At 40.3% G+C, this 23,497-nt stretch overlaps 3 protein-coding genes across 4 annotated transcripts; 2 read left to right on the top strand and 1 right to left on the bottom strand.

Annotated features, from left to right (window-relative positions):
* Positions 1 to 379: 379 nt before the first annotated feature.
* On the bottom strand, positions 380 to 11,526 carry rab3c (RAB3C, member RAS oncogene family). 2 transcript variants are annotated; one of them, XM_029440132.1, is made up of 5 exons: positions 11,494 to 11,526; positions 9,535 to 9,759; positions 5,981 to 6,099; positions 2,979 to 3,103; positions 380 to 2,807 (listed from the first exon to the last, which is right to left on the bottom strand). In XM_029440132.1, exons 1-5 carry the CDS (start codon positions 11,509 to 11,511, stop codon positions 2,617 to 2,619), a joined length of 678 nt encoding a protein of 225 aa, XP_029295992.1. In that variant the 5' UTR covers positions 11,512 to 11,526; the 3' UTR covers positions 380 to 2,616. The 2 variants fall into 2 exon arrangements, with proteins under 2 accessions (XP_029295992.1, XP_029295993.1); XM_029440133.1 differs by lacking the exon at positions 11,494 to 11,526 and adding an exon at positions 10,884 to 11,085.
* A 1,865-nt stretch (positions 11,527 to 13,391) lies between these two features.
* LOC115013903 (protein N-lysine methyltransferase FAM173B) lies at positions 13,392 to 15,643 on the top strand. The gene is made up of 5 exons (XM_029440470.1): positions 13,392 to 13,559; positions 14,403 to 14,506; positions 14,641 to 14,770; positions 14,856 to 14,906; positions 15,036 to 15,643. Exons 1-5 carry the CDS (start codon positions 13,392 to 13,394, stop codon positions 15,219 to 15,221), a joined length of 639 nt encoding a protein of 212 aa, XP_029296330.1. The 3' UTR covers positions 15,222 to 15,643.
* A 1,367-nt stretch (positions 15,644 to 17,010) lies between these two features.
* plk2b (polo-like kinase 2b (Drosophila)) lies at positions 17,011 to 22,250 on the top strand. The gene is made up of 14 exons (XM_029440651.1): positions 17,011 to 17,214; positions 17,310 to 17,417; positions 17,529 to 17,645; positions 17,954 to 18,083; positions 18,286 to 18,469; positions 18,706 to 18,904; positions 19,035 to 19,182; positions 19,402 to 19,496; positions 19,766 to 19,898; positions 20,136 to 20,216; positions 20,583 to 20,742; positions 21,138 to 21,267; positions 21,418 to 21,528; positions 21,736 to 22,250. Exons 1-14 carry the CDS (start codon positions 17,029 to 17,031, stop codon positions 21,925 to 21,927), a joined length of 1,974 nt encoding a protein of 657 aa, XP_029296511.1. The 5' UTR covers positions 17,011 to 17,028; the 3' UTR covers positions 21,928 to 22,250.
* The last annotated feature ends 1,247 nt before the right edge of the window (positions 22,251 to 23,497 follow it).

Below are 23,497 nucleotides of genomic sequence, written 5' to 3'. Positions count from 1 at the left end.
CTTTAAAGTAACTCAAGGCTTTAGCTGTCAAATAAATGTAGTCAAATATTTGCTTCTGAAAAGTAGTGAAGTAGAAATATAAAGTAGCTTAACATTAAGTAATTAAGTCAAATACAAGTATCCAAAAAGTGTATTTAAATACAGTACTTGAGTGCACTTGCCCCCACTGCATTTGACCACCACAAATGTAGGCCAGTGCAGTATAACGTCCAACACTAGGTGGTGTACACCGCCTGTAAATGAAACGAGGCGTCTGTGCTGCACCAACAGAACAGAGCCGTGCCACAGAGACAGCAGGTTCGGGTTAGAGGGCAGCAGACACCCGACCCCTCCTTCATGCTTCTGTATCGTCAGTAGAGAGCGAGAGAGAACACAGAGACCCACTGATAGAATTTGATTTATTTCCTATAATCTCAAAAACATACTTCTTACTTTGCTTGCACTCTGAAAAACAAATATATTCAGTTATATGTAAAGTCATACGGTTCTTAAATGAGATTTGACCAGAGTGACATAACTATTCCTCTATGAAATGAATCTTGACTGGAGATCAATACAATAATTTATTTCATGGCTACTAGCATAAAATTATAATATCACAGACATACACAGATGCACACGCACAGAGCACGTGTACACACATATGCTTCGAACTTGTTTATGTGTATCCCTTTTTTTTTTCGGAATTACAACAGTATGGCATATGGCATGGACTAAACTATCTCCCTGACTATCTTTCACAATAACACCGCATTTTGACATGATAATACAAGACCAATCAACACCCAACAGTTAGCAGGAACAGCATATAGTACGTGAATACATTTGTACAAAAGGTATACACAAACAATACACTATAGTACGTAATTTGTCTGTTCAATATGGCAGGTACACACACACACACACATACACACACACACACACACACACACACACACACACACCAAATCACACATTCACAGGCTGCAGTTACCATGAAGCACACGCTCACTTTTCTTTTAGAGATTGTACATCAGTTTCTGAGCCATTCTGACCAAACTGTCACTCACATACCGTAGATAGAGTCATTGTACTTGAGGACAGGAGAAACTATGTACAGGGTTTCATTCATAAAATATTGCACTTATTGGCCCATTGCATGTCACAGCAAGTGCTATGACAATGCTTCTAAATCTGTAACACAGAGTGATATATACACTATCTTATTATATAAATCTACATAGATAAGTCAGAACTGGCTTCATGCAATTTTTTGGAGTTTTTATTCAACTATGCAACAAACAACTGACGATGCTAAAGTAATTGTAAGGTTTTGGCACAAATGTTTTTTTTTCTATGAGTTGTAGAACTGAAAGGCTTTCTGGATTTTAAATGAGCTACTTTTGTACTATATGGACTTAAGTTGACATTAAGACCACTGCGTTCAGATGTACCTTCAGTAAGTCTAGGATGTTTACTGAACAGCTTACTGAGATGTGTCTTTCAGGAGGGACATTTTATAGCACAAACATGACATTTTAGCATGCTGAATTAAACAATATATTGTTTTTATATATATGGCTGTGTATTCCATGCCAGAGCTGATCAGTTGTTGTTTAGCATACACTGCACGGTGCCATGCCAGTGTGAGATCTGTTTTTAATGAAATGCTGGATCCTTGCTATCATATGGAGTTGAGGATGTTTGGGTTCTATCTCTAGATAAAACAGCACATATGATTGAATTTTTGGCAGCATGCTCATCGCATCAAACTATAAAGGGTCATCTTAGAGGCTAAACACAGACGAATAGTTGTTTTTAAGATATACTTATCAGGGAAATCACACATCTACAGACAGCAAAACGTGGAATACTACTCACATCAACATTAAACATACTAGATTCATTCCAAAAGTAAGCATGACAGGAACTTACAGAGGCCGAGTTGGAGATGCTAAAAGGCCACTTTTTTTAATCCAAGGTAGATGATTTTTTAGATGACAAAGTTGCACTCATTTGTGAGTCAGACATAATACTCACACTCATGCAAACCCACACTCACATACTGTACAGTCACACAACAGTCACACACTCACTACACAAAAGAAAGTCGCTACGTCCTATAGTGCACTAAATCATAGATTTGGCAGCTTTAGGAGACAAAATAATTTTATAAAAGTAAAATACATACTGTACAAAAAAATAAAAATTAAAGCACTCACTGACTCTATCCCTCATTTTATAATTATTCTAGGTCTTTAAAGATCTTTAAAGGTCTTAAGGATTAACTGTACATCGTGGCTATGGACTATTTCCAGCCTTATCAAACATACTTGGTTTATGACCATACTAACTAGAAGAAGAATGAGAATATTGTGTCTCTATACTCTAGATATCCTGTAATATTACACATTTTACAATAGCCATGTCTGTTTGTCTGGTTATTTGCTCTTGTTATAAGGTGATAAAGTTGAGAGATAAAACGACGCCATTTTGTAATTCTACTACTAAACAGGGTTTGAGCTGTAGTCCAGAGGAAGCAGCACTAGCAGGAGTGATAAGGGAGAACAACACTCTGCACACTCTACCACCTTACGTGACCTGCGCTGCCCTCTCTTTGATTCCTGACATCAGTCACTAACAGTTGCATCCAGACTGCTGGAGCGGCGGAGCGCTGTCTGTGAGTTTGGCAGTGGGAGCTCCTGTGGTGACGGCCGGATCAGTGTCCAAGCTGTCGGACATCTTGTCGCAAATTAGGTCAACGAGACGTTCAAAGGTCTGCTTCACGTTGACGTTGTCCTTAGCGCTGGTCTCAAAGAATTCAAAACCTTGGAAAAAGGGAGAGCAAGTAACATGAGAACAGGAAAAGACAAGTTAGACTGAGACTATTTCTTTAGGAAAAGTTTTGATAGTAATTGAAATAAAGCTGCTTTTACATAGCAGTATTTTTGATGATATCCCAAAAGGCAAAAATGGTTAAATGTTGCTTCAAGACTTACCCAACTGTTCTGCCAGCATTCTGCCACTGTCCACTGAGACCACTCTCTCCTCTTCCATATCACACTTATTTCCAGCCAGCACCACCTGTGCATTATCCCACGAGTAGGTTTTTATCTGGGTTGACCTGCACGCAATCAGAAACAAATCCAAATAACAATTCAAATTGCATCAGAGTCAAATAAATGCTGTTGTAGCATTTTATAATTACTTCTCAGGATTGATTTTGTGCCACTTTGTATTGGACAGCATCCTGAAAGATGGCAGAACATGACATGATTAAAGACATGATGTAAAGTTTGTTGGCCATTTGGACCGGTCATGAACGGCGATTACATCATCTTGCGTTTGGCATGGAAGCCTTTAATACTTGAGTCACTGATGGCAGTGATGGGAAAGTGGGTCAACTCCCGTTCTGTGCTAAAAACATGCAATCGCTATTACTCAGATGTAGGTTATGATTTTGCTATTTTCTAACGTTTTGTTATTGATATTTGTTGCACTTTTCATCCTTTCCTTTAGATGTTGTTCTCCGGCTCCTGCTAACTTCTGATTAGTAAGCTATTAGCTGAATCTGCTACGAACAGCTTGCTGGAAATTTTAGGTACACAGCGTATTTGTTATGACAAGACATATGGGAAAAGTTGGTTTGTTACTAAATAATGGCTAACTATACAGAAGATGCACAAACCTTGCAAATGTGGATCATTGTTTAAGCTTTGTGTCTTTCATATAATATGGGTTTATTAATTGCTATATCCCAGATAGGACAACTGGATACTGTATATGAAATATGGCATTGCCTGTACCATAATACTGTATGTATGTATGTATGTATGTATGTATGTATGTATGTATGTATGTATGTATGTATGTATGTATGTAAGACACGTCAAATGTTTGAATGATAATTCACATTCACTGTGAATCACCAGAGAGGTGCTTGTACTGTTCTAGCCTCCAAATACATTTTGAGAAGGCATTAAGGGAACAAATATTTCCTGTGGTGTTGCAGTCTGACTAAAAGTAGGGCAGCTAACACACCACAGGCTGAAAACAGTAGAGGAAGAGTCAGTAAGAAAGAGAGGAAGAAACAAGGAGCCAGGAGGAGAGCAGCATCATGTTGGCACTCCTCTTCTCTCTCTGTCCAGTTCTGACTTGTTATAGCGTTTCAGATGTGGGTCAATTTGAAGCCAAGTGCTGATAATGTTCTCTGACAGAAAACACATTTGTATCGAGTCTAACACAGCTCCATATGCAGGCTATACAAGGTCTGGATTTACCAGCGCGTTTTTGAACAATGTAGTCTCTGGAGAACAGAGGACACAGAGAACAATGGAAAGTAAATGCTTGGAGATTGTTGCTATAATTAAATGCTTTGTGGATAGTGCAATTCATTTGCATGATTTGCAAGTCCCACATTTGATGTCAGCATTACAATATTTCCCTGTTTTGTCTCTGACCCAGGCAGGAAATGAGCACGTCACAAGCTTAATTCAGCCAGTCGGGGAAGGAGCCGTTGCCATGGCAACCTCTTTTTTTTTCTACAACCTTGTCACAAGGAACAAGGGAAAGAGAAAGTGGAATTAAAGCCTGTGGCAAAGGCAAAAAAAAAGAAGAATTCTGTGTATATGAAAGGTATATATATATATATATATATATATATATATATATACAGCTGACTGATTTGTGTCTGGTTCGTAAACCCGGATTGGGGCTGGCAGTGACACAATTGGCTACATTAATTAAGAAACCCATCACTGACAGTGCAAACTGCAGTTTTACATCAAAGTGTCAGACAGGCCTTAAAAGAATAAGGGGTGTGTCTGGCTTCGACTTCTCTTACGTCAACGTTGTTTGTCTTTTCTATTTCAATACAAATCAGGCTCATAATGTGGAGCATCGTGCTAATAATAGTGTCGCATCCCAGTTCTTTTAAACATTTTATCCAAAATTGAAGAACACCAGGCTGTAAATACAGTATGTGCTCACTTTAAATGTAGCTGCTTTAACCATGACAGGTGATTCCTAAAGCAGCTGTCAAGTGCTGCTAGCTAAGAGATGAGAGCCAAGTAGACACTGGCCTTAATAGTGATTGTCATAGTCCTACATTGGTTGCAGGCCACGTGGCATGCAGGTCAAGTGTCAACTGCAAAAATACCACCATCTATATAACGTTTGTGTGAGTCATATCATCATTTCCTCACAGCTGAAACAGTAACATTATGAGAATATATCGTTGATGATTCAGAAATCTTTCCTCAAAAAAAGAAAAGCTTATTCTGTGCTCCCATAATCTCTTTGGGCTGGCAGACAGAGATAGCCGTAGGACAGCAGGGTGTAAATAAAATGGAGAATGACAGTTTCTCAACACCTGTGGAGAATCGGCATGTAAGGAAAACATCAGAAAATCAAAACACACATTTATCTCTAATTGGCGGTGCTGAATTTCCTCTGTGTTTCACCAATGCTTCCTAGCTGTTGTGCGGCGCTCTTTGTGTTGGCGAGAACGTGCTTGTGTATAAAGCATCAACCCTAATCCAGAAACCTGGTTTCTGCAGCCAATTGAACATCGCCTTCCATGTCCTGTTTTAGACATGGATACGTCATCATAAATCATCGACATTTGGGTTTGGCTCAGAATTGCTTTTCAGCCTGCAGACACTTGTATGACTCATGAATAGATGAGAGCCATGACCTTGACAAGTTTCCCTGAGACAGAGATGCACGCATGCACACTACATAACAACACTGTAGCTGTCAGTAGACAGGGGTGGTAAACTGTTTGCAGATTTGTCTTGTAAAAAGGAAGAACCATGTACAATATCAAGTGTGCAGGATATCAACTGATTGCATTATAGCGACAAACAGGAAGCCCTTATGGTCTGTTGATCTGGTGTTCATAATAATAGAATATAACCGACAGAAAGAAATTGTATAAGAGATGACATGGAAATTGTCAAGACAGACCAACATTAATTCCAAAGAGCTCAAAACAACTCACCAGTCCTGAACAGCGCCGAAGGACTCCTCGTTGGTGATGTCGTACATTAGGATGAAGCCCATGGCCCCGCGGTAGTAGGCGGTGGTGATGGTCCTGTAGCGCTCCTGGCCAGCCGTGTCCTACACACAGACAACATGATTTAGCACTGCTGTTAGCCGGCTGACTGTTATTCACACTGTCAGGCTCAGCAACATTGATATGACCCTGCACAGCACATGTATGCAAGTCCATAATGATAAATGAGAAGCCACATACATTATTAATCTGAAGCTATTTATACATACTAAGAGATTCTTCAGTTCAAATCTGAGCACAATTAAGGATCTACATTTCTACATTTACTTATGGCTACGTTTGTTGTGTTTGTGATGTGGAAATAATCATTATGCTAATTGCCTCTCTGGCTTTACATTGATGAGATGCCAAAAACATCGATTCAGTTTTGGCTGATGTGATTGATTCTTTCCTCTCCTCCATAAAATAATCGCTCAGCTGTGTTAACACTCGGTGGTGCAGTGCTCAGAGCTCAGCTCATGCATGGCATGCATTTCTTAGAAAAGGGCTAAAAATAGAGATGAAATGATTTCATCATTAGGAAACTGATTGCTCTTCATGATAAGGCTGAACTAATTGCTCAAAGGCAAAGCAAGCAAGTGATTACACAGCATTCGATAAGTAGTACATTGTACACATATTACCCTGGAAACAAGCGCCAACTGCAGCCTTTGCTACGAGGTGTCATTGTAAATGCTAATGAATCCCAATGCAGAATGATGAAGCTGTTCTGTAGTGAGTGAAATGTGAGCTTAGTAATATATTTGTTTGTTCACAGATATTTAGATTTGTTGATTTATGATAGGTTATATAATGACAAATCCCAATGATGTCCCTCCTGTTTATACTGTCTGTTTACTGCACTGTTGTTCCACCCACAACAAATCTGTTTGCAGGCTTCTGTGAATCATGATAGAGCACTTCTGGCTGCTCCATTTGGCTCTTGTTAAACAGAAGCTCGACAGGCAGCACTGGATTGTATTTACCACAGTGGTTTTGCTTTCTGTCAGTCTGCACATGGCTGCAACAGTGTGCCTGTTATAGCCAGAGGACAGCGTTGACCTTCACTTCACAGAGACAAAGCTCACAGCCTGCCGAGCTTCCACACACACCACAGCTAGGACCTTTTGTTGGTTTACAATAACACCAAAAGTGCATTTGAATGTGTGCATTTTTAATGCAGCTAGTGTGTGTTGTATAAATAGCATCGTTTGTGGGGTGACATTCTGAACAGCATAAAACACAGAAGAATATGTTTCATTTAATTATTTTTACTGTGACTGTGGATGTAGCCAGTCATGATACAGTATGTACAAGTCATCTGAATGTTGTTTTAACCTCAGTCTTTTTTCTGAGGCTTAGTCTTCTCAGTTGCCTATTGATTAATGTCCAAGTGCTTGACAATGACCTTTGCATTTCCAGGCTATTTTAGTGAGCTGGTTCGCTTGTTCTCAGTTAAAAAGACAGAGCAGGACAGAAAAAAAAGAAATGCTGAGACTGGTGAATTGGAGCTCCTTGAAAAGCTTTGCTTGTAGTCTGCAGCTCACCCAAAATCAATCCAAGAAGCTGACGTGAAAGTGGAGAGGTAGTGAGTGGAGGCTGACACGCGCCTGAACTCTTCTTCATTCAGTAAAGTGAGTTTCAGTTTTTCATCTTGGCAACGATGTGTTTCATTCACTTCAGCCTAATACGACAGCAGGTACACATCTATGATGCTTTCTGACACTTTTATCTCTCTGCAGATTAAAAGTGTGTCGACCACAATGACAACACCCAATAGCCATCATCTTAAATGGTCACTTACTTTAAGGCTCGGCTCACTTTTGAGTCCAATTAAAACAAAAAAGACCAATTCATTGGCTGCAAGGGCAATCCTTTTTCTCTCTGAACATCCTTGTCTTTGCTAATGATGAAAACAAATGAACCCAACTGTTCAAATCTAGTTTTCACCTCGTGCTGGAGAGCTTCTTCTTTGTTTCTTTATGTGACTAGCAATCACCAAATGTCTGAGGGTGGCTAATTGCTGTGAAAGACAACTGTTATGACAAGAGAGAGAAAAAACTCTGAAGAAAAGCTGCCATTTGGTGAAGCACACAAAAGACAAATAGAAAAAAGGATATAGAGAGCAAGAAAGGAATGTTTACACATCTATCCCCTCACTATTTCAGTGGTATTACAAGACAATCAGCATCAACAGCTCAGATGAACTCCTAATTAAACAGCCTTAGACATTCGTTTCCCACACATTCTGAGGAAGGTGTTGCTTCTGCTGTGTACAAAACTAACACTTACTAGTCTCCTGTCAGTAATGTTGAGACTTCCATCTGTCTCCATACTTACATGGTGGAGTGTTAAACCAAGGGAAAAAAATGCTGCCTCTTCTGAAGAGCACAAGGCTGATGTGCCACATGTTTTTCAGACTACAAAATAAAAAAATGGAACATATTTATTTGTTGTAAATTGAGACACTGAAATTCTAGTTTTAAAAAATGGCTTAGTTAGGATGGTGAAAAACATCACTGTATGAGTGATATGGTCCTTTTTGTGTATTTTAAAAGATTGCTTACGATGCCATCAAAGTCCTTTATTGTTTATATACCCATCTATACCTAAAAAGCTGAAATGGTGAAAGTGGTGGATTTGCCTTAAATATATACTTTGACATAAGTATATATAACATAATGCAAACAACAAGAGATGAAAAGGGATGTGTGTTCAAGTATACTGAGCAAGCACGATCGGTTCTAAGAGACAAAAACCCTGACTCAAATTGAATTACTGCATAGGTGATCCCGTGTGGGCAGGACTTTTCAAGCCATCAAGCCATCAAGTCAAAACCTGTCACAGGCTTTGAAACATATTGATCCACAGAGAAAAATATGGGCAGGGGTTAGGAGAAAGTGAGCTCTGGGCATACATTTACAGCCTTTTACAGACAAGAGTCACTGTAGGAACACAAAGACAGAGAGAAACAAGGGGGCAGGGCATCTATGAAGAGCTCCTACCCCCTTAGAGCTTAGGTAGTCCTCCAGGAGACCTTGGAGGACAACAGGAAACAGATATCTTCCACACATTAGCTATGTTTCAACATGTAAATGCTCTTGATTTAACTGAATCAAATGGAAATGTGCGCATGGTTGGCATGAAAGAAGAAAATGTGACATGAAAGGAAAACATTTTGGCTCGTTTTAATGTGCTGCTTTGTAGTTTAGAAATGTGCTTTTCTTCTTTCTATGCATTACCATCATTAGATCATTTACAAATCCTATACAGAGTTCAGCTTCTCAATATAAGGATTAATGGGGAAAAGGCATGTGATTTAACAGTTAACAGCAATAACAAAGCAATCATCTTATGTTGGCCAGCCAAGGAGTGCCGAATAAGCAGAAATAAGATATCTTTGATAGCTAAATTCCACTTGTATCATCTGGTTTGGGCAGGAATCAAACATTTTGTGGCTTACCACTACATTTTTTAATGCTTATGTTAATATTTCATACCCAGATCTGCAGCTTGATCCTCTTGTCATTCTTGTACACAGTCTTTACTTTGAAGTCGATGCCCACTGTGCTGACGAAGGCCGAAGTGAAGGCATCGTCGGCGTAGCGGAATAGGAAAGACGTTTTGCCCACGCTGCTGTTGCCGATGATCAGCAGCTTGAACATGTAGTCAAAGTTTTGGTCCCCTCCCTCTCCCTTCCCTTTCGCATCCTGAGTGGCAGCCATCTGCAAAAAGACAAAAGAGACACTAAAAAGAATGTATTCAGAGCTTCACCTTGAGTTACTGTAAAGCCTTTCAGAGCTGTACCGCACAGAAGATGTGAGCAAATCGTATAAGAAATTGATTATTTGTTTTTCCGTTGACTGTAGATGTTATACACAGAGTCCAGTACAAGCTTGCTGTACAGGCCACAGATCAGCGGTGACAGAAGGCTGTGTCAGGAAAACCAGCATGACCAACACAGCAAGCTGTTATATTGATAAGTATTAGATAACCAGGGTTTTAAAAAGCTGACTGTGTCTTCTCTAAAGCCAAAATAATTTGTTTAAGTAAACTAAATGATTATTATAAATTGTGTTATCATCCGTATTACTTAAAGAGCTTATACATACAGTTCAGATACAGTAATTTGATGTACTTGGCAAAATATACCTATAGTATTGGGGCAAAATATGTCAAACTACAATTTTACATCCCAGTTTAAATTTTACTATTAACCATTCTGAACAATTTCAAGAAAACCTTTCCTACTAGAAGTACAATCAAATTTCACCAGCCATTGAATATTCTTACATTTTAAAACTGTTATAGCCTCGTAGCTGTAGGCTACAATAGAAATGTAGGCTTTCTTAACGCATCTACGCCGAGCATGTCCGTACAAGCTGTCAGAGGACATGCGAATTAAGAACAAGATGTCAAGAGCACAGTCATCTTTGCTCCAAGGTGAATGTTTTGACAAAGCCACTGCGCTTAAATGCTAAACATGAGCAGCCGAGATCTCCTTGTAGCCAAACCAGTTATAAAAGATGCCGGACCTCGATCCTGCACATCCTGCACCGGGTTTATGTTCGCTTCCGTGTATGGAAAAAAAAAAACACCATGGAGGCAGAATTTGCAAGGACACCGCTTTCCAAAATATCAATGCAATTCTGTTTTCACACACGCCACGATAAAAAACAACGATCTGATAGGAAATGACACGATGTAGTTGAGCAAGGAGCTGCATGCCAGCTAATGCTACACGAGCAATTCTGGGCAGGAGGTCATTTTATGTATTAATGAAATTCTTCCACATAACTATTAATAAATGACACTACAGAAACGCGTTGCGGACATTGTGTGAACAAACCTGTTTTGAAGGCCTCGGCTCTATCGGTATCTGCCCCTGTTTTGCAGAATACGGTTTTTGTATTTGTGTCTAATGCAGGCGTTGGTTTTCTTCGCCCCTCTGTGTCTCTCTCTCTCTCTCTGAAGCGCCGACCAATTTCAGCACCTGGGAGCTGTCCCCTCCGCTTCGGATGTGACACGCGCCCCTGAGCTGACGAGGCTGGCTCGCGTGAGATGAGCACGAGCAAAGGAAAGTGCGTGTCATGCGTGTATCTGACGTCACCGAAAGGGTCAAGAAGATGGGGGTTGTAGTTTTTGCTCGGTGTTGGACGGCATCAAAAATATAGATTCGACTACATTACTCAGCATGCAGCGCGCTACAGCTGTCAGCAGCTGTTTAATATACTCTGGAAGTGCAGAAAAAAGCTTTGTAGTTCGTTCTTAAATAAGCATCGCACATCGCCTACAGACGCTCCCCATTGTGCGAGAGAAACTGCAATAAAACTGGCAACCAATAATAATATAAAATAATAGTTTTTTTTTAACATCTCTCTCTCTCTCTCTCTCTCTCTCTCTCTCTCTCTCTCTCTCTCTCTCTCTCTCTCTCTCTCTAATATAATCAAGCATCTTACCTTCCCATACAAGTCCATTTTGGGTCTGTTTTTAAATTCACTCCAGTAACTATAATTAACTCCGAGTAGGACAGTACATCTTCTTTTTTCTTTTTTCAGGAAGCAAATATAATGGCCTCTCTTTTTGCGTCACTCAGTCGGTCTTGCTGCCGTCCCCCCGCCCATGCAGCTGAACAAGCTGCTGAGCAAATAAGAGGGGCATGAGTGGTGATTAATGTTATTATTGTGGGCCTTTCAATGAGAGCAAGTGCAGGATGAGGCCGCGGCGGAAGTGGAAAAAAATAGGCTTTTTTTAATTGCAATCACATCGGCCCTCTTTTGGCTTATATGCTGCTACACCTGTCACATATATAATTCATTTGAGAGGTGCAAATACGAAACTTTATCATTGTCATAAGGAGGTGAGGACCAATAGGCTTATACCAGCAATTATTCTCCTGTGAGCATCTATAATTGTTAAATATCTCCACCTGAAGCTTGGGCCTGAAAAGCACCACAGTCAGAAACAATATACATTACAAATGTAGACTACAACTCAAATATAAATCCTGACTCTAGATGTCAGGAGTCTTGTATCGGCAAGTGAGCTGACCATATAGGGCGTGTATGAAGTTTTAGGGCGGGATGGTGCTGACTGACAGCCCTTTGACTGGAGGGTCTGTTTGTGCAGGCTGCTGAGTGCGTAGCAGAGGGGGCGGGTCAGGTAGGCTGCACAAACATTTCTGTTTCCACAGATTTAGATTGTGTGTTATAACATCACAAATGTGCCAAACCTGCTACATGTGTGTATTTTGCTCGTAAGTAGGTCTATTTTCCATTCGATCGTTTACTTTTAAATATTTTCCACCGATTTTATCCAAACACAGAAATGTCAAAAATCTGTTGGTGTAATAATAATTGATTGTGATGGATCTCCTCAGCTCAACTTTTCGAGAATGCGAGTATTTAATAAACAGAGCAGTCGTTTCAGTAAACTATATGACCCAAGCGAGGTAAACAAAACTTATCTAGAAGGTTTCTACATGAGAAAAGGCCCCTGTGGCACCATCTGCTGTTAGACAAGGTATTCTAGTAGTATTTGTGTCTTGGCAGCTCTAATGCTGCCCTGTCATAATGATAAACAAAGCAATATTGGCATAAATTCAATGTACTGTTGCTTTCTAGGCCTATTGACCTCTTGATACTGAAGTGAGCTGTATCTATTTTTTAAGTTAGACTGTGTTTGTTATTGTTATCCTCCTGAGCGACCTTGTCACATGTTTCCAAATAGAATTTGAGATACAACAGTTGTGTATCTCAAATTCATTGTTTTTATAATCTACATAAAAAATGTTTTATCATAAAGTTTAAACAGATTATAGTGATTCAACTGTTATATAGATTGGATTATTTGAATGTATATTACGATATTACATTTTTCATAAAAGCATAGACATTAGGAACGATGTTCTTCAGTATATTTCGGCTATGTCATTTTCAGTTAACATTGAAGCTGCAGTAGCGTTTAATGTTGCAATTTCTCTTCAATACAGATAGCTAGCCTGCTAACTAGTCCCAATTCTGAATCCACCTACTTAGCTTTGATTGGTCGACTGTTTCCCCCAACTGACAGAGCCATATATGAGCACAACACAATTATCATAAAATAAATGATCCCTTTTATGTTATGGATGGATGCACATGGTGAAATTTGACTTGGACTCTACTAAACTAAATCCGTTTCTTAAATCATCAAATATCGAATTGGTATGGACTTGAATAATCCAGTATCGGTCAGGCAAGAGTATGCTATATAGTTCTTCAGAGGTATTGCCTTACAGAACAGTTACATTTTAAGAGGCTGCATACATCTCCTCCCTCATTTACTTTATTGTTAACCATATTTGTGACAGTTTGCAATGGAGGACTCCATTGATGTGATTCTGCAAGACTATGGCAGAATCCGTCCTACCAACAGACCCAATCCCGTCCTGTCTGCCTGCGTAGGTGCTCTGCTCACAGGCCTATATGGAGTATGGAGAATGTTTTCTATGCCTGGAACTCGCATAATCCCGTCGAACCTCATGGTGGTGATTTCCATTTTCTGTTTTTACCTTCCTGCTTTGCCTTCTTTCCCCCCTTTCAAATCCCAAATGCTGCATGTTTGTGTGAAAGCTGAGAGAGAACATCACTTGCACAATTACAATAAATTGCAAGAAGAAAATGGTGACTCTATAACTGTCATTATGTTTTTTAAAGAACTGCACCGTTTTCTATAGTACGTCAATCTGAAGTGCATTTTATCTATTGTTGTAACATAATGGATCATGCACTATTTTGGTTCTCTGTCGGTACAAGATGAACACAAAAACATGATGGTCAGGAGCACACCAGAAGTTAGGTAATGCTGAATTTGTTGTTGGACAGAGAATTTGAATTTGTTATGATATTTTAATGTAAAAAGAAGCTGTTTTAAAACTAATACTAATACCTAAAACATATGATACAAAAAATATAATTGCTTTTACACTTATGCCTAATGTGTTTTTTTTATTAATGACTTTATGCTTTGTTTGTTTGCCAGCTATATCTCATGTAAAATATGCTATGCTAGGAGGAAAGTGGAAGTTTACATTATCACAGATTTATTCTGGCAGGTCAGATTAAATGTTATAGTCTCAGCCTTAAGAAGACCTGACTGTTGTGAGCAGAAGTAAATGTAATATGAAGCATATGCAGAGAAGTTTTCTCATGCAAAATAAGTCATTCATGTTGCTGTAGTGTCATCATTATTATACTGAGATTTTAATGACCTAATGTAATTCCAGGTGGTAATTCTCCCTTTCACTAGAACTTGATAAAGACTTATCTGCAGTAGGGGGATTAAAGAGACTTGTATTGATTACAGCTATGTGTGTGCTGTGCTCCAGGTTCCTTATTTGCCCTCCAGTAAAGGTCAGACACTGAACATTATGCAGCTGCTTGAGGGACGAACAGGTTGCTTAGCAGATCTGGGATCGGGAGATGGAAGACTGGCTAGTGAGCTGCAATTGTTTCAGAAAAAAATACATTCATATGTGGCCAAAAACTAAAGTGACAATCTGACTGAAACTGTGTGTTTCATGATTTAAATGTGTGGTGTTGAAAGTGTTTTGGTTTGATTTTCCATGTGTTTGCGGCCTCTTCTGCTGGTTTACAATGCACAGGGTTTGAGATTAACTCCATTTTAGTGGCCTATTCCAGGGGCAAGGCCTGCTGGAGAGCGGTGCCCTCAAGCCAGGCAACCTTTGTTAGGAAGGTAAGACCTAAACAAAACATTCTGCTTTCCTTAAGCCTGATCAAAGTTGGTAAATAACCCTATTTGCATCTTTCTCCCATCATAGACTGATTTGTCTACGTACAACAATGTGACTGCTTTCCTTTCTCCAGGTTTGGTGAGTGTTCCTTCTTATGAAGAATTCTTTATCCCTTCCTGTAGATCTTTTTAAGCTGTATAAGTAATATAGCATACATAACATGTGATTGCTAAGTGACTGATCTAAACTTTTCTGATTGGTTTACAGATGGAGGTGCTCGGTGAGAAGCTGTTAAAGGAGCTTCCTGATGATGCGTGTGTCCTAACTACTCGTTTGCCTTTCCCCAACTGGCCACAACGAACGTCTGTCGGCTCCGGTCTTGACCAGACTTTTGCTTATGACATCAGCACTGTGCGCTCACTTAGAAAAGTACAGAAAACAGTGGTGTCTTAAGTCACAGTCTCTGGGTTATCTTGTTTTCTAATCCTGTCATTTCTCAACAACACTAAACCCTCCAGACACTTTTCTGTTTTTGTAGACCAAAAATGTGATATTTAAAGAAATGCCAGACAAAGAAAACACATTTTTAGCAAGTAATCATGAACACTGGGGATATAATTTGGTGATATCTGTCAGTTATGAGCACTGCTCAGGATGTATCCTTTTGAAAGATGTCTTTGAGCATTGCAAGGATGAGAGTGATTCTGACTAAGTTTGACATCCCTTATCCCCTACAGTATTTGTTTAACCGTTGCACCGCCAGGACAGACTGAGCCTTGTCATCTTGCTGACAATCTTGTTATAAATGCCACCGTGCACCACTATCTAAAATATAGCTATTCATTTATTTCTAAGAGCTCTTCCACTACAAATAATTGTACTTTCACATGAACTCTAATAAACATCCTGATGCTTCAGGTGAGTGAGGTCAATATTTTTGTGTGTTATTAAATAGTTTTGTCCCACTTGGTTTTTGTGGGGTTGTAGCAATATTCATATGTTGTGCTTACTTAGAACTTAATGTCTATGCCTTCAGCTCAAGGCCATTCCATGGGTCTCTCAGACAGCCACTCAAGGTTAGGCACAAATATTGTTTTATGTTGTACCCAGTCTTGAATGATTATGTGTCACCTGACCCTTGTGTGTCACATGGAATATGTAACTACATAGCAAAATAGAACAAGATATTTCAGTTGAGGAATCTGCTTTCTGTATTCCATTTAACTGAAACTGTAGCACCTGCAGTAACACTGTAATGTTTTACAATCATCATTTAAATCACTTAAATATACCTGCATCTGCAAGCTCGAACACAAATCTTCCAATGTACTGCAGTATTCCTCTACAGCTAACACTCATGCCCTGCTCACACTCCACTAATCCAATGATCCTCCATGAAAAGTAAAGTAAAAGTAAATTATGATATCATTTAAAAGAAATGCTTCAAAGTTCAAGGAATCATGTTCAAATCTAACAAATGTATAACTCTTAGGATCTGCAAGTATGTTATTTTAATACATGTCTGATATATATCCAAGACATTTCTCTTATGTTGTTCTTTCACAGAAGCAAGGCTATTGAAGTGTTAAAAATAGGCTAGGTCAAATTATTCAAAGGGACATACATTAGGGCCCCCCCCCTGTATATTTACTATCTCATAAGACGTCCTTGGCTGAAAACAAATTGAAATGCAGGTTAGTAACCGGAACTGTAATTTAAATGTTTTTCAAAATCTCCACCTGAGGGTGCTAGTGCTCCAAACGAAGTCTGGTACAAACACACAGAATGAGGTGGGCCTGAGTTGAATACAGATAATGTTTTTCATCTGCACAGTGGATATTCTATCGAGCAAATGTATCAGACTTCCAACACCTTGAATTATACTTTGCACCAAAAATATAAAAGGTCCATTCACCTGCCCAGATTCCATGGACAAAATAGGTAAATTACAGAACATGTCTGTTTTTAATATTGTGGTGTATGGCGGCTGGTAATTATAATAATCATATAACTCCTTACAAATGATCAAACAACAGAATTTACAGGCTGTTTTATGCCCTTGATTTCATGTCCGTGCCATCATCAACTCCAATGCATGGTAATCGATGTCAGGCAGACCTCATGTTCTCATTTCACACCGTGACGTCAGAGAGAGAGAGCGGCAGACAGCGGGTTGGGTGGGGTGAGTGCCAGAGTATAAAAGCTCAGAGACGAGCTTCGGGCTGCATTCTGAGTGCGGGAACCACCTCTACCACCTCTAATGGAAGTACAGAGAAATATCGGGCCCCAACTGACAAACAGCAGCAGCATGGGTGAATCGACGCAAAGGTCGAGCGAACCTCGCCGAAAGAAAATTGATGAGCGCAGTGCGCCCTCCGAGATGGCCAGGATCATCACTGACCCTGCCACGGGGAAGTGCTACTGCCGTGGGAAAGTTTTGGGAAAGGTAGTGCAACTTCAATCTGTTGTCAACTTTTTGGGATTTACCACGTAACCTGAAGACGCAGCATGCTAACGTAAGTGTTTTTTTCCTCTTTCCAGGGAGGGTTCGCTAAATGCTACGAGATGACCGACCTCTCCACCAGCAAAGTTTACGCAGCCAAAATCATCCCTCATGCACGCGTCTCCAAACCTCACCAACGAGAGAAGGTAAGCGCCCGGCTCCTGCTGGTGCCTGTGCGCACTGGTGTCGCTGGACAGCAGATATCACAAAAATGCCTTCAGTTCCAATCGTGATGATTTTGTCTTTTCCCCTGCTAGATTGACAGAGAAATTGAGCTGCACCGAGTACTGCACCACAAACACATTGTGCACTTTTATCACCATTTCGAGGACAAGGAGAACATCTACATCCTGTTGGAATACTGCAGTAGAAAAGTAAGTGCTATTTGTCTCATACTAAAGTCTCCAACTACTGTACTTTGTTCTTGCCACTGCCTTGTTTAACATTTTGATAACACCTGCATTGCACCTAAAGTCAACGAGGCAGCACTCAGTCTGCCCCCACTATAAAATACCTTATGTTGTAATTATTGCATTATACAGCAAATCGATATAACTCCATATAGTTTTATGAGAATAATTCAAATCTACAGTTTTTCGGAGGAAACTGTTTCTATAGAATAGTTACACTTCAGGAAACATCTCTATAATCATTATTCTCTCTATGTTTTGTCTTTTTGCAGTCGTTAGCCCACATCCTGAAGGCTCGCAAAGTGCTTACTGAGCCAGAAGTGCGTTATTATCTGAGACAAATAGTATCTGGACTGAAGTACCTGCATGAACAAGAGATCCTTCACAGAGACCTGAAACTTGGTAAGGAATCTTTATGCACCGGTGACACACTACAGTGCTGAGACACTTTGTGCACAATTGTAAAGATGCATTCTGTACACGGAGGATATCTTTCATCTCTTACGAATGTAATCAATTCATCAGAGGATCCGTGCAGTATTTATCCTTTGATCCTGGGTTGAATATCAAGTGCTCATCATATCACGCCCTTTCTTCCCTACAGGTAACTTCTTTGTGAGTGAGTCGATGGAGCTGAAGGTCGGGGACTTTGGTCTGGCTGCCAAGTTGGAGCCAGCGGGGAACAGGAGGAAGACGATCTGTGGAACTCCCAACTACCTGTCCCCTGAGGTGCTCAACAAGCAGGGCCACGGCTGTGAATCAGACATCTGGGCCCTCGGCTGTGTCATGTGAGTAGGCAAACTGTAAATTCACCATTAAGTTATTAAAATGTTTAACGTTAGAAATTATTGTTGAATAACAGTCTAATAAGAGATAATCTTCTTTAAAATAAAGAATGTTGCATGATATTTGGAGTTGCATTTCTGTTTATCTTACAGTCACTATACTATAATATAATATAATGTAATAAAGTGTTTTTTAGTGATTTGAAATCAGCTCACATTTGCCCTCCATCCCACTCCAGGTACACCATGCTGTTGGGCAGGCCACCGTTCGAAACGACCAACCTGAAGGAGACGTACAGGTGCATTAGAGAGGCGCGTTATTCCCTGCCCTCCTCCCTCTCGCCACAAGCTAAGCAGCTAATCACCAGCCTGCTAGCCAAGATCCCAGAGGACCGACCTAACCTGGACCACATTCTGAGGCATGATTTCTTCTCACAGGTTAGACCCCATTTTCGCCTCCCTGTACATCTATTCGGCTCACTCTGTCTCACTAAATGTCATTCTGTAGGAGTATAACAGTGACCCCCTACCCACCGGCCGCACACTGACCTACTTTCCTTCTCCACAGGGCTTCAGTCCAGAACGTCTGCCTGCTAGCTGTTGCCATTCACCACCAGATTTCCACATCTCTAGTCCAGCCAAGAGCTTCTTCAAGAAAGCTGCCGCTGCACTCTTCGGTGGGAGGAGAGACAAGGTCAAATACTACGAGACTCTGAGTGAGTATTACATCAATATGAGCACTCAGTTTGAATGTACTACGTCAACACCAGTCAGTTATCTTTTACTTTGTACAGATGTGGTTTCTACAAGAGGCACAATTACATTTTGTTTCTATGATGATTGCACAAATTTAAAATCTTACTGCTTTGATGTTAGTTTATGCAGCATATAGTTAAAAGATCATGCTCTGATGTGTGGTGTGTTCTCATTGCTAGACAAGTTAACCAAAGAGGAAGAGGAGATCTACAAACTACAGCACGACCTGGAGAGAACTGTCATCAGCCAACAACAGAGCAAAAAGATCTCTGAGGTAAGAAATCATTCATCGAACGCAGTTCAGGATATTTATACATCACATAGGTGTTGTTGCAGGCACATTATTCATACAACCTTTAAATAAATAGTGAGATTTGAGATGTTGGAGAACTCAATGAGTCACTCAAATTTCAATTTCAGAGCAAACGGAAAGCACTTATTTTCCATCTTTAAGCATCTGTGGGGGACTGCTTAGTCATAGTAGGAAGAGATGATCCAAACTTGCAGTATTTAATCCGTGTCGTCACTGATTCTCACCTTCAGAATGGAAGTCTACTCCCGCCATCTGCCGAGAGCCCCGTTGGCGTGGCAACGGAGAGTCAGTCTCCGACCACGCGAGATACCATCCGTCTGATTGTCAGGGGAAGTCTGGGAAGCTGCAGCAGCAGCAGCGAATGTGAGTTCACCAGCCTTGTTTCGCACACACACATCCCTATGATAACTGACAGACATTGATGTTATATAATGCTCTACTTTAACGTGCACCTGTAAATTACACACAGGAAAATTGAATAGGTGCATCAATGATGGAGAGATTTGATGCAACAGCTACAGTGGAAAGTAGTTTCTTGTACTGCACCGATATGACATCAAGCTAAATTCCCTCCTGTTGTTGTTGTCGTTGTTCTTAAAGGTTTGGAAGACAGCACAACAGGGAGTGTGGCTGAGACTGTTGCAAGTGTGTTGAGGGGATGTCTGGAGAACATGCCTAAAGGTGAGTCCACTTGCAAAGTCAAGACTTATAACTGTACATGCACATTGAAAGATTTTGTGATACAAATGAAGCCCATTATCTGTAGTTGACCTTGAAATGTGTATACACAGCGACTTGTTGATCAAAGGACTCAGAAGGTTTACGTAGATTCATGTTTTATTTGTCAAAGATACACTCCCTTGTTTTGTTAACACACCCACACTTCCTCCCAGGTAACTCTTTGTGTTTGTGACCGTGGAGGAAATGTTGGAGTTTTGTTTTGCTCTTGGGTGCTTTAACAAAGGCAAGGATTGCTTGCGGTTTCACAGTTAAGGTTGTCCTTGTTATCGTATTCTAATCCTCCTCCTGTGTGTTCTCACCCTGCAGCCGACGACATTCCTCAGGGCTCAAACAGCTGCAATCTTCAATGGGTGACTAAATGGGTGGACTACTCTAACAAGTATGGCTTTGGCTACCAATTGTCTGATCACACCGTGGGAGTTCTCTTCAACAACGGCACTCACATGAGCCTCCTGCCAGACAGAAAGTATGCACTATTCTATGCTTTCGAAACACTCCACCTTCAGTTTGACAGTTAATAGTCGCTACATCTAATGATGATGGCTTGTTTAAGCATGCTGTAGTACATAACACTTATTTGAAGAACCTGTTAGTGGTTTGACATAAGTACTCAATTGAAGGCATGCCTTGACTTGTTAACTTTCAGTACATTATATTTTTTCGTTGTCAGAAAGTCAGGGCATTAAATGAAGTCTCAGGCTCCATTTCAACTAAAACATATTGCTTAACACTTAATTGTTTTCAAGCACGAGCAATATTTTCTGTAAAGAATACCCATTTTGAATGTCAAGGAAATCCATTTATGTGGTGTTTATCTGAGTGGTTGCATAACTGTCCACCTCCTTCTGTCCATGTCTTCAGGACCATCCATTACTATGCAGAATTGGGCCAGCGCTCTGTCTTCCCCACTTGCGAGGTCCCTGAACACTTTGTGGGCCAAGTGACTGTGCTCAAGTACTTTTCCCACTACATGGAGGAGAACCTTATGGATGTAAGTAAATCTCTCTATTTCCCCACTCCTCTTTCTGTAATCTATCTCTCTTGCTATTATGTGTCTTTTGTTTTTCCATTCCCTGAAGCATTATGGTAACTTTCATGTTGTAGCCCGTCTAATCCGGCTGTTACTCTTTTTCTTTCTCAGGGCGGGGATCTTGGTAGTATGGCAGATACACACATGCCCAGACTCTACCTGCTGCAGTGGCTAAAGTCAGACCGCGCCCTCATGATGCTCTTTAACGATGGCACTTTCCAGGTAAACACGCACACTATAACAGGACACACAGCCTTTGCTGTGCATGTTTAGAGGAGCACATTTTAGGTTCATTGCATAACCCAGATTAACAGAAGAGGAGGGTTAGACGACAAATTAAAAGAGAAAAAGAGAACTTGCAGTGATCTTTTGCTTAAGATTGATAGAGAATAAACTAATAACTAAACTTTTTTTTTTATCTCCAATCAGATCAACTTTTACCACGACCACACCAAGATCATCCTATGTTGCCAGAAGGATGAGTACATGCTGACATATATCAATGAGGACCGTGTCTCCAAAACCTTCAAGCTCAGCTCCCTGCTGACGTCTGGATGCCCCACTGACCTGCGTGAACGCATGGTGTACTCCCTCAACATGCTTTTGCAGAGATGCAGCTAAATCTACAGTAATGTGTTCAGCATTACACAGATAAATCTGTGTGTTGTGCTACTGCAGTGGAACCAGGATTCGGAAGTAATCTGTGTGGGAAGGACAAGTAGAGGATGGACCTGTGACAAGTTATTAACATTCCTTCATTGTTGCACCTTTATAATGACTCAGCAGAGGTGAAAAACCACGGAGAGACTCTGTGAATGGGGGAAGGAAATGTAGCACAATGACTGGATGGTAAAGGGCTGATTTGTATGTTGATTGTTGAAGGCGAGGGAAGACTGAGCATGTTGGCGTGAGTATGTTGGTACGAATGTGAACCTCAGTTGTTTGGAGGCAAAAAGAGACGTTTGGGAAGTAAAGACCAACGCTGGGCTGGCACCAGCTTAAATGTGTATAATACAGTGTATATAGTTGATGCTGTTTTATAGAGGCAATCAATAAACTGATGCTCTAAATGTAACCAGAGCTAGACTGTGGACTATTGTAAATAATGTACAGTGTATGTCACAGCCACCTCAGCAGTGCAGACAAATGATTTGTTAACATGTGTGGATGCTACGGAGTTCGGCTGTTTATATGTGTGAATGTGTGCGCTAGTGGGATGGGTGTAACATCACACTAACTTTAAAAACTGTGATTTTAATGATGGATGGACTCAGCACATTGAGCTGGGAGCCAGATGGGTGATGTGAGGGGGAGGAAAGAAGGGGAGAGAACTGCATTTAAAAAACAGTACCAGGGGACCTCTACGGATCTCTTAAGAGCCATTATCACAGTGGTAGAAAATGTACTGAATAACTTATTGTGTAAAAAAAAGTGCAGTATTTATTTATTTAATAATAAAAAGCATTTTTCTAAAAGAATAATACTCCTGAGTCCTTCTCATTGAGTGTTTGTACCCATTTTTATTTCTGCTCAAAGTTGTTTACTGCTATTCCATTTTCTGAGTTTGCCGTTGCAGTCTGAAGTCTGAAGTCTTTTTTTATTGCATTTAAACAAACCTGAAAATGAACAGTGTCCTCTTTTCATATGTAAGAAGAAGTTCCTGAGTACATGTATGGTGAGACTTAGATTAAACTACACTCATATCTGTGCACTGGTCCAAGTCAAAGCATGTATCGTGTTTTATTTTTAAACCTCAACCGGAAATGGGCACAGAGAGGAAGAGAAAGATGGATATATGACAGTGAAGTTGTATATTCTCTGGCTCAAGGCCCCATCTTTTGTTGAGTTTTCTTCCGCAGTGATAAATGGAGGATGGCAAAGATGAGTTAACTGCAATGTGGTTGACCTTGTCTCACACAAACGCACGTAGGGGCGAGCATTACTTCGCATACAAACAAGGGCTCTGATCAACAGACAGGCCAACTGGGTGGTTCTGAAATACAGAAGGAAAGACATCAACATAGTGACATGCGGCTGGAAGGAGACAGACTAATATAATGACAGACTCTGTCGTACTATGTCAATGATTACATCAGAGCTTTTGAGGCAAAGTGACTAAAATCATTCTTTGACATCCTCTCACATTCACTGACTGTTACCATGGAAACTAACCAATTTAGTGAGAGTTGGA

Source organism: Cottoperca gobio, chromosome 9, assembly GCF_900634415.1.
Source record: "Cottoperca gobio chromosome 9, fCotGob3.1, whole genome shotgun sequence".
NCBI classification, from domain to species: domain Eukaryota; kingdom Metazoa; phylum Chordata; class Actinopteri; order Perciformes; family Bovichtidae; genus Cottoperca; species Cottoperca gobio.
This window is presented reverse-complemented; position numbering and strand designations above follow the sequence as displayed.